Genomic DNA, 11455 nt, shown 5'->3' on the forward strand with positions numbered 1-11455 from the left:
TTTATATATTTATATATATATATATATATAGTTGGGAGGAGACATAATTAAATAATTGATCTGTGATTTAAATTATATAATGACCCTAGCTATAAGATCTAGTACTACTCTAAATTATTAACATGTAATGTATATATGTGAAGTGAATTTTGAGCAGTTGATCAGTCCCTATTGTTTTGGTCATTTCTTCTCCCTATTTAATTCGATCGCCTGCATAGTCACGAGAAATTAATATCTTTCCTTTACAATATATGGGGCTATTCATGTTTCATGTCTTTGACCTATTTTTATTGGTCGTGTGAAGGCTTAATTATTCAAACTTCAAATCATTCATGCTCTACTCGATGATCTACGCTACCATTTGTCATATATGTATGGCGGACTTAAATTAATGTCTGGTTTAGATATTGAAGTTATCAGAATTTATTTTATTTAATTATTATAATTTTTTTAAATTTTTAAATAAAATATAATAAATAATTTATTTTTTTAAATCTTAAAATAAATATAATATACTAATAATATTTTATTTCATAGTAATTCACTATTCAAACTACATTGTCGTTTTCCTTTTTTCCTTGTCAAAGGAATTGCCGTCCTTAATGGAATAAATGGGGAGTTTTGCTACATACAAGCACAGTTGCGTACTAATCTGTGTACCAATACTGATTTATTCATACTTAAAATTTAAATTAACACTGTTTTCAATAAAATCTACTTTTTGATCAATCACATCATATTGATGCATAAATTAATGCACAACTATATTTACAACTATATTTTTTCATAAATGGGAATCATTGGAGTTCCTTTTAAATTATTTTAGCGCCGGCAGGTCTGCATTTCAAAGTAGATTATATTTGACCAAATAATGGAGCAAAAAAAATTAATAATTTTGTAGTATTAATTACTACCTACTTATATTGAGCAATAATTTTGAATTTTGATTTTATGCTTAGGGCTTTTATTTATAATTTATGGTGTATGAATAATCTATCCTCACAAGTACCGATAATGTTGAACAAAAAAAAAAAAAAAAAAAAAAAATACAAATGTGATAAAGTAACAAATGCAAATTTTGTTAAAAAAAAATAAAAATACAATAAATACAAAAAGATTATATGAAATTAAATTTATAAATTGACATGATTTAATATGATGTAATAAATCTACTTTATATTAAAAATAATTTTATAATTTAATATACTGCATCAAACCATATCAATTTGTAGATTTATTTTTGTATAATATCTTTATAATTAAAGTATTTAAAAAAAAACCAAACATGAAAGGATGAAAGGAAAAAAGCTAAACCCCGAAATCTTATATTGAACGAAGCATGGAAAGGATGAAGAGTCATATTTACGTTAAACTTGAACTTTTTGGTCGTGGTCATCATCTAAAAGAAAAGAAAGTGCTATACCAGTAGAAAAATCTCGTAAAAGAAAAATTTAAAAATTGATATAATTTTATATGATATATTAAATTTATTTTATAATAAAAATAATTTTATAATATAATATATTGTATTAAATTATATAAATTTGTGAGTTAATTTTTATAAGATAAATTTTAAAATATGAATTTTATAAATTAAATCTTATTCTTATTATTTAAATGACTTGAATTGTATGTTTAATATATCGATTTAAAAATAAAATAACTCTATATTAAACATATGCTTTTTCTGAAAGGAGTATTTATCTTAATTTATATATTTTTAAGAAATAAGAAAACAAAACTGAAAATAAAAAGTGAAGTTAAGTTAACAAATTTCTTATATTCCATTATTATTTAATCAAAATAAAAGTCAAAGTCACCAAGGAAGAAGCAGTACCCTGCTACCCTACCATCTTTCCTTTTCACACTGCCCATTTCTTGTCCTTTAACATGGTTTCCAATGTTTGGACTGGACCGTATATGTACATTATTTGCACTGTTTCGAATTTTCATTAAAGGGTTACAGCTCTCAACTGGCATCAGAAATGCAGAGCCTCACTGGCTGGCCTCGAGAAAAGCCTTTAATGGCATTGTTTTCCACGAGCCAAAAGTTAGCATCGCTCCAAGGCTAGTTATTGTTGTACATTTCTCTTTGGCTTCTATCTCTCTAGTCTCAGGTTCTCTGTCCTTCTGTCCCCACATCTCTCTCTCTCTCTCTCCCACCGTTCGAAGTACTTGTGCAGCTAAGTGGAAGAGAAGGGTGCGGGATGAGCAGCACTGTCTGAAGTCTGCCCTTTTCTTCCAAGACCCTTTTTATCTCTTCTCTTCGTCTCTGAGAGGGCAATGGCTGAAGAAATCTGTTGCTTTAACAAGGTGACGCTGACTCACGCTCTGTAATTTTCTTCTTAATTCTTTATTACCTGTTTATTGTATAACTTTCTGAATTTGAGTTTTTGTTAGAAACAAAGGTATGGACTTTATTTTTTTGTTAAATTTTGTGGTTTTGATCTATGGAATTGGAACTTTTCCAGATGGTTCGAAGGTTAATGGCTCTCTTTCCCTCTTTCTTTATTTATCCTCCTCCTTCTTAGACTCCATATCTTACTATGGCAAACGTAAAGTGAATAGAGTCCACTTTGATGATCGACTGTTTTCGGATAATAATATAGATGCGTTTGAAGAAGAATGGTCGGTATTGTGGATATAGTTCACTTCAATGGTAGATGGGTATAGAAGAAAAAATGGAGATGCATTTGAAGAAGAATGCTCCTTCCACTCTGGGTTTAAGATGCATAAAAAAATAATCTTGAAATCATAGATTTTTGGGTTATAGGTTAGCTCTAGCTGCATAAAACCCATATTGTATTCATATGTCCACCAAGTGGCTCTTTCTCTCAAGTTGGGTGAGCTGGAATCTAGTTGTTCTGTGATTTACTTGCCTTGTCGATTTGAGAGACATTACCTGCTCTTTCGATTTTTTTTTTTAATTGTTTATCTTGTAAGGATAAAAATAACGTTTAATACAGGCATTTTATTTCCTCTTTTTTCCGTTCTTCGTAACCTAAACTGGTTTTTGTTGATTTTGCACTGCACCGTTTCTTAGAACCCCACATTACAAAATTCTTAATTCAATTTTCTATTTTCTTTTAACTTTGGGCCACAGGATACTCTCATGCTAAAGCCTCCAAAGAAATCTCCATTGTTATCAAGGATGGTAATCTTAGTTTTTGCAGTGGTCTTTGGCGTTTATATCTACACAATCTGTCTAAAGCGGATAAGCACCCACACCAAGACTAAATTTCTGAACATCCAAGTCATTGAAAGGCCTTGCCGTGAGAATGGCATTGAGCTAGCCGAAATTCCTTACATGCATTACCCAAAACCTGAAACTTTTAGCAGGTATTTTAGACCTTCCGTCAAAAGGTTATGCTGGGTTTTCTTTCAGATGAGCTAATATCTATTTTTTGTACATTGTAACCAGGGCAGAGTGTGAAGGTAATCCTGTACAATTCTTTGCCATCTTGTCGATGCAGAGATCAGGAAGTGGGTGGTTCGAGACCCTATTAAATAGTCATGTTAATGTAAGCTCCAATGGAGAGATATTCTCTGTAAAGGATAGGAGGAAAAATATTTCTTCAATTGTACAGACTCTAGATAAAGTTTACAATTTGGATTGGTTCACTAGTGCTTCCAAAAATCAATGCTCTGCAGCAGTGGGCTTCAAGTGGATGCTTAATCAGGTAATAACGTTGTTTGGATCTGTGTTACAAATGCATATCTTTCAATAAGTTCTCTGCTCGGTAAAATTTGCTAACCTTCTGGCTCTTCACTATTGTGTCGTATGGGACACCATGAGAATCCATCACTCCAGCCATAAATAGTTACCACTTGTAGGTAAGTGGAAGAATGTACCATATTAATCCAAACATCAGAACAGCTGCTGAATTTCTCATGTTGGATTAATTTGTGAATTTGATGTGTTCCTGCAATTTTAATGATGTATTAATTTTTTTTTAGTTTCTACACTTGAACAGAAGTTATTGATATGGTGTGTGATAATTTATTTTAGCACTTCTCCCAGTACATTTCTAGCTCCATTTTGCATGGAGAACAGATTTAAGGTTGTATCAAAGTAGTGAAGGGGATATGCACAGCATACTTTGAAGCTTTTGAGTATTGTTAATTTTCACCCGTATCGTGAATGTATCGCATAGTCCCAAAATAAGTAATTTCTACACTTGAGTTATTGATATGGTGTGTGATAATTTATTTTAGTACTTCTCCCAATACATTTTTAGCTTCATTTTGCATGGACAACAGATGTAAGGTTGTATCAAAGTAGTGAAGGGGATATGCAGAATACTTTGAAGCTTTTGAGTATTGTTAATTTTCACTCATATTGTGAATGCCTCGCAGAGTCCTCTTGGATGTTTTACTGCCCAACTTCCTCAATTTGTTTGTTTGTTTGTTTGTTTTTCTTTTATTGGCACCGGGTGTCTGGGAGCAACCTCAATAATCTTGGGAGTGCATAAGCCCTCGACAAGGAGTTTCTGCAAGTGCACCTTGGGTAATTCAAGAAAAAAATCTCATAGTCCGATGGCCCCTAGAGATTGTTTGCACCCAAGGGAATTTGAACCTTAGACCTGGGAGGAGCGTACCCCCAAAAGCCCAAGGCCTTTACCACTTGAGCCAACCCCTAGGCCAACTTCCTCATAAATGAAATATACATGTGTGTGTGTGTGTATCGATCAAGAACCCTGAAATAGATGGAGTCCTTGAACAGGTAAATTTTTTCTGTATGTTATCCTTCAGAATTGCTACTAGACTGACTTGGGTAATACTTTGAGGATATTGCAGTTTTACGAGCAAACCTGTTCATAATATATTAGGAATAGTGTACTATATATTTAAATGCTTGGTTTTAGGTTTTGCAGGGTGGAATACTTTGGTTTTAGGTTTGTGTTTGTTTCATTGCGATTCTGGCGGAAGAGCCAACATTTCTTTGCTGGTTCATGCAGGGATTGATGGAACACCGTAAAGAAATTGCAGAATACTTCAATCATAAGGGCATTTCTGCAATATTTCTTCTCCGAAGAAATTTACTGCGCCAGATGGTTTCAATGCTTGCCAATTCCTATGACAGATATGCTAAGCTACTGAATGGAACTCACAAGTCACATGTACATACACATGAAGAGGTCTCTCTCCCTCTCTCTCTCTCTCTCACACACACGTGTGATTGTGGACTCAGCTTTTTATTTGATGCAGGCCCATATACTATCAAAGTACAAGCCCTTTTTAAACTCCACCTCGTTGATTGCTGAGCTGAAGGATATGGAGGTGACGAGAGCCAAAGTTCTAGAATCCTTCAATCACACTCGGCACATCATTCTGTACTATGAGGATCTTATCATGAACCGCATTGTAAGGACTTATTTCTGACATCTTAGAGAAGCCTTCACTGTATGAATCTACAGATAATCCAATCATCTTATAGTGCTCAATAGCAACAAAATCATGAACATATATCTGCAATATGCCTCTTTTTGGTGGTTCTTATTCTCCATGTTTCTTGCAGAAACTAGAAGATGTTCAAGAGTTTCTAAAGCTTCCTCACATGAAATTGACAAGCCGTCAAATTAAAATACACAAAGGGCCATTGTCAGATCACATCAACAACTGGGAGGAGATTAACAAGACGCTTACTGGAACAGCTTATGAGAGTTTTCTACGTTCCGAATATTAAACCAAGCCCACTGCTAACTCTTGGACTGGCGTATATACCAATTTAACTTATTCTAGCTAGGAACAGGAAACTGACAGGATACAGGCCCCGGTTGAAGAGAGGATACAGGCCCTGGTTGAAGAGTTTTGGTTGCAACAGCACCTTGGCTTTTGTATGCTTAATTATTTCATCCCAAAACCTCAATCAACAATCTAATGAGGACCCTTTAGTTTTTCTTTTTAACTTTCACATTAGTCGGATAGGCATCCTGTAACCTTTTAAAGCCAAATAGCTATGAATCTTAGGGGTTGTGTTGCGTAATCTAGTGTCATTACATAATAGTAACAAAACAATTTGTGTTTTGGTTTCACATGTTTATGACGCCCAACATAATAGAATTATTCTGACATCTGGTTAATCAACATAAACTAAAGATTGAGATTAAGAAAAGATGCAACACAAAGGGAAAACTTTGAGATAAAAGTCAAAAATTGATTTTCAAGCGGACTTCAATAGTTAAGGAAACTTGAGATTCTAATAGGGAAAAATTCTAAATATTGCATAAAAATAAAATATGAATTAAAATAAGTATCTTGGCAAAACCCTAGTCTAAATCGGAATAAGAAACATCCCTAAAAATAACAACAAAATATTAGCATAGAAGGGAAAAAAAAGTAACTTAAATCGACGATTTGGATAGAAAAACGGTTGATTTTAAGGTCAAAATAGGGTCTACAAGCCGTAGTTTGATGATCACGACGTGCGTGTCAAAAATAGCTTTACACGTTGGGGTCATATGAGCAATTCTTATATGTATGGCCAAAATTATGACCAAGATATTAATACGTGTGCATAATCGCCACAATTCGATATATTTTCACATTTTCCTCCCATATATGTGTTGATTTGACTTCTTCAAGTAGTTAAGTGTTATCAACGTGGAATTTGTCAGTTCAGTATCATAAGACTCGAATTCCCCTGCACCAATGTCCCTGAATTGGAAAGAGCTCACCCTCGAGTTCACTTCAGCATCCACAAAGTATGGATTGAGGTGTTTGATGTTGAACACGTCAAAGGTCTGCAAATGACTGTGAGGGAACAACCTAAATGTATTATCGTTAATTTTTTGGAGAACTTCACAAGGCTCAATCTTTTGGTACTTCAGCTTATTATACTCACCAACATGAAAACGATCACGGGTTAGCACATCCCAAACAAAATCCACAACATCAAAAAGTACCTAGTGATGGTAAATGTTGGCTTAAGTCTTGTACTTTGTATTGCTCTCTTGGGTTGTTTGCTTGACTTGGTTGTGTACTCCATGAAGGTGCATTGTCATCTCCTCTGTTTTAATGTTCAAGTGACCATACATAAAATGGGTTTTGAGTCAAGTATGCCTGAAAGACTCCGCTTGTACATAATCTCGAATGGGCTAAAGTATGTAGTCATGTTCATTGATCGTTTGTAAGCCAGCTGTGCCCGAGATAAGGTGAGATCCCACTATTTCGGCTTAGTATCAACCAAGTTTCTCGAAAGGTTACCCAAACTACAATTCACCACCATGATCTAGCCGTTTGTTTGGGGCTGGAAAGCACTACTAAAATTTAGCTTTGTTCTCATTTTCTCCTACAAACTCTTCGAGAAATTACTCATAAACTTCGTAACCAAATATAAGGTAATGAACTGAGGAATGTCACGTAAGCGAATAATTTCTTTGAAATACAGATAATCAATTCGTATAGCGTCCATGATCTTTTTGCAAGCACACAAAACACCTCCCTATTTATCGTGCAATGTCACCTATCAACTTGGGCCAATAGTAAGTTGTTGAGAATAAATCCAAAATCTTGTCTTGCCTAAAGTGCCCCTCCCCAAGTAACTCCCATATGATATACTTTCTCAAAAAATAATCTTGGACACACAACTGTAGGCCATGAAATAAAAATTGTTATGTAAATCACTCTGTTTCCCTCTAGTTATCTCCATTAGAATCTTCCTGAAGGAAGGATCTCCAACATACTAGTCTTTAAAGGTGTCAAAACGTGCCACTTTGGCGCTCATTGTAGTGAGGAGTGACATTTGTCGGCTCAAAGCATTGGCAACTCAGTTTAAACTCATTGGCTAGTGCTTTAGTGTGAATGTAAACTCCTATAGATAGACAACCCACTTGGCATGTCACATACTTAACTTTTGGTAAGTGTTGATATATTTCAATGCCTCATAGTCAATGATAAAAGTAAACTCTTTTTGCACTAGATAGTGTAGCCAGTGCTTTAGGGATTGCATATTAGCGTAAAAGTCCAAGTTGTATGTGGAGTAATTTTTCTTGAAACCCGACAACTTCTCACTAAAAGATGCAATGGGTCGCCTTTCTTGGCTCAAAATACTGCCAATACCAATCCTCGGAAGCATCACAGTTCATCACTTCAAAGACTTTCCCAAAATCAGGGAGTGCCAAAACTGTTGCTTCTGTTATCTTCCGCTTGACTAACTAGAAACTTATCTTTGCCTCTTTAGACCACTAGAATGTTTGACCCTTGAGGCAACCTGTGATGGGAGCAATCAAAGTTCTGAAATTTCAAATGAATAGATGATAGAGGGATGCCATTCTATTGAAACTTCACACATTGTATAAGGTCTTGGGTGTTGGCCACTCCAAAATAGCTTCTACTTTGAACTAATTTGCACAAACACAATTAGTAGAAACAACAAATCCAAGGAATGTGGTAGAAGTAGTGAAAAAACGAGCTTCTTTTGATTGACAAACAAACATTCCTTTTGTGACATCTCAAAGACAGCTCTAAGGTGCTCCATATGTGCCATCGTTGGTGGGCCATATATGAGGATGTCATCAAATTAAACAATGGCAAGCTTCCCCATAAATGACCACAATACATACATGATGCATAAAGCTCATGAACATATTGGGTTGAATAGTCTAAAAGGCATGACCATCCACTCATACAAACTATGTTGCATCTTGAATGCCATCTTACACTCGTTTCCAGGGTGGATTTTTTGATCTATTGATAGTTGCTTTGAAGGTCAATTTAGGAAAAGACCATAGAGCATGATAGCTGATCCAACATGTCATCTAGGAAGGGAAGTGAAAATTTGTACTTTATCGTGATCCTATTAATGACACTGCTATCCACATACATATGCCATCAATCGTCTTTCTTGGGCAACAAGAGGGTAGGAACAACATACGAGCTCATGCTCTCACAGATATAGTCCTTTTCCAACAACTCTAATACTTGGCGCTGCAAATCCTTAGACTCCTTGGGGTTGAGGCGATCATATGGTCTATTGGGAAAGCTAAAATTTAGCACCATTTCGATCTAATGCTGCATATCTCTCATGCGTGGAAGGCCAGGGGGAAGGTCTTCCTACATTAAATCCACAAACTTAGTCAGCATTTATTCCATCTTTAGCATAAATCATGATCATTTCTGCCACTATCATCACTTGGCACCAAGGCATATACCACACTCTCTTTTTCTGCCTCCTCCCATAATCTAGCCATTGACAAAAGATTAGTTCCCTTTTCAACCTCTGGAGCATAAACAACTTATTCCCTATAAGGTGCTAAAATGACATTTTTTTTTTTCCTTTAATGTCAAGAGAAGAGTTGTTTTTGCACCCATGATTAGCCTCACTTTGATCATACTTACAAGGTTTGCCTAACAGCAAGTGGCAACCATTCATAGACATTAAGTCGCACCATGCGTTATAAAAATACTTCCAGCCAATCAAAAAATAGGCCAAACATTGTCAGTCGAGTTGACCTCACTACCCTTCTTCAACCATGAAAACTTTTATGGCTTCAAGTAACGATCTATTTTGAGTTGGAGCTTCTGAATTGCTTCCTCAGAGACCACGTTCTCACAACTACTATTATCGATGGTAAGTTTGCACACATTCTCAAAAAAAGTACAGGTAGTGTTAAAAATATTAGTCTTTAGCCAGTCTTCTCCAGAATCACCTTTGGGAGCTAATAATTTTTTTCTGTGTTACAATCCCTATACAAAATATTTCCATCATCATCTTCATTGTCATAGATGGGTTTTCCGATGTCCTCAACGTCCTCCATGTCATCCCCTTTAAACAGAAGGCTTTTTCTATTATGATTGGCAAACTTTCTATAATCAATTGCTTGATTACAAGGCTCCTCACATCGAAAATATTGAATATTAGTGGTGTTCAAAGTTGCACCTTGAGATGATTGAGGAGTAGAGAGAGTCTCATGCGGATAGATCCTTGTGTGTTCTGGTCGCTCTTAGGCACACGTCGCCTAGTCTGCTACTTCTCTACAACTAGAGTATGCTAATTGGCCAAAAAAATAGTCTACTGAGTGTGGAGGCCAAGGACATCTTGCAAAGGATGCCACAAGCCACCCAAATACCATGCCACCATCTGCTCTTCAGTCAGTCTCATAAAGATCATTCCATTCCTCTTTATAATCATCAATGGATATCTCTCCTTGCTCAACATGTATAGTCTCTGAAACAAGGTTTGAGTATATCTAAGGAGAAAAAAGTGACCATTTACCTTCTTCTTCATCTTCTCTCAATCGCCAATCTTGGCCATGCGCTATCACTCTTGATACTGATTCAACTACTTCCACCAGGAAAATTCTCTGCCCTTCAACTTGATAGAAACTAGTTTCACTTTCATACTATTTAAGACGACCTTGTAATAAAAAAATATGCTCCACCTTGTGCAACTAATCGATGAAGACCTCAACCTTCAGAATACCAGAAACTCTAGTAGATCAACTTTGAAGTCTAGGTCTCCATGATGCTTCTCACCACCATGGTACTCTTGAAACAGAGCATGATTATGATATGGGTTGTTGAAATTGGAGTTTGAATCATGATCATAAATCTGACCCTTTAGGTTTTGTGCCTTAGATGCAGGGTTAATTCTACTATCTACCCCTACAAATATGTAGGGGTGTCAAATCGTGTTAACGGGTCATGTTCGTGTCGTATCAAAGCATGTATATTATATTATATAGGTCAACCCTAACCCAACTCGTTAAGCTTATCGTGTCAAAATCTCAAATCCTAATATGACCCGTTAACAAATTAAAATTCTAACAATTTACTTGTAGGTAGAAGTGTATAATTGTAATTTTAACTTTCTTAACTTGTCATAACGGGTTATAACAGGATAAAACGAGTTGACCTGTTATCAACCCGTTAAACAATCGTTTCTTAACGGGTCAACCCGTTTTGACCCGAACCTATTAAGACTAAACTCTAACCCTTTATTATCGTCTCGTATTCATGTTGGGTTAACGGGTCGTATAACATATTGCCATATCTACAAATATGCAATTATCACGTCCTGTACGTTACAATCGCGATGATCCAGCATGCTTCAAAGGTGTCAATGCCTCCATAGGATTATCATAAGTAGATGATCCAAACTTGACTTGTACAACCTGAGTGAACTCCTCCCATGAATCAAAAGTTCCAGCTTTACTGGCATCTTGGAACCATATTAAAACCTTATTTTCTTTCAGAAAACTTTTCATCGCATCTCATATCATCATTACAACTTTTTCAAATTTTCATACAAAATAATATAAACAATTCAACTTTTTCACATATCAAAATAAAAAATAATATTAAACAAATATGTCCCAACAATATTTTATTTAATTTTTAACTTTTATCGCAACTAATCTCATCTCATTTCATCTCATCTGCGAAAAAAGTTTCTTCATCCATGTGAAAAGAAGTCAAGAATATACTTAGGACAGGAGGTACTTGATGATACAAT

At 35.3% G+C, this 11455-nt stretch overlaps 1 protein-coding gene across 2 annotated transcripts; it reads left to right on the top strand.

Annotated features, from left to right (window-relative positions):
* Positions 1–1955: 1955 nt before the first annotated feature.
* LOC122296393 (nodulation protein H-like) lies at positions 1956–6035 on the top strand. 2 transcript variants are annotated; one of them, XM_043106059.1, is made up of 6 exons: positions 1956–2333; positions 3104–3339; positions 3422–3680; positions 4959–5138; positions 5209–5364; positions 5519–6035. In XM_043106059.1, the coding sequence occupies exons 2-6, from the start codon at positions 3113–3115 to the stop codon at positions 5684–5686; spliced, it is 990 nt and encodes a 329-aa protein (XP_042961993.1). In that variant the 5' UTR covers positions 1956–2333; positions 3104–3112; the 3' UTR covers positions 5687–6035. The 2 variants fall into 2 exon arrangements, with proteins under 2 accessions (XP_042961993.1, XP_042961983.1); XM_043106049.1 differs by having other exon boundaries at positions 1956–2313.
* Positions 6036–11455: the final 5420 nt, after the last annotated feature.

The sequence above is a fragment of the Carya illinoinensis genome, chromosome 2, assembly GCF_018687715.1.
Source record: "Carya illinoinensis cultivar Pawnee chromosome 2, C.illinoinensisPawnee_v1, whole genome shotgun sequence".
Lineage (NCBI taxonomy): Eukaryota > Viridiplantae > Streptophyta > Magnoliopsida > Fagales > Juglandaceae > Carya > Carya illinoinensis.

What these genes read in the sequence shown, in the direction of transcription:
- LOC122296393 (XM_043106049.1), top strand. Translation starts at nt 2,284, where the DNA reads ATGGCTGAAGAAATCTGTTGCTTTAACAAG. An exon ending in AAACCTGAAACTTTTAGCAG is followed by an intron (nt 3,340 to 3,421) that starts GTATTTTAGACC and finishes CATTGTAACCAG; the next exon opens with GGCAGAGTGTGAAGGTAATC. An exon ending in TCAAGTGGATGCTTAATCAG is followed by an intron (nt 3,681 to 4,958) that starts GTAATAACGTTG and finishes TGGTTCATGCAG; the next exon opens with GGATTGATGGAACACCGTAA.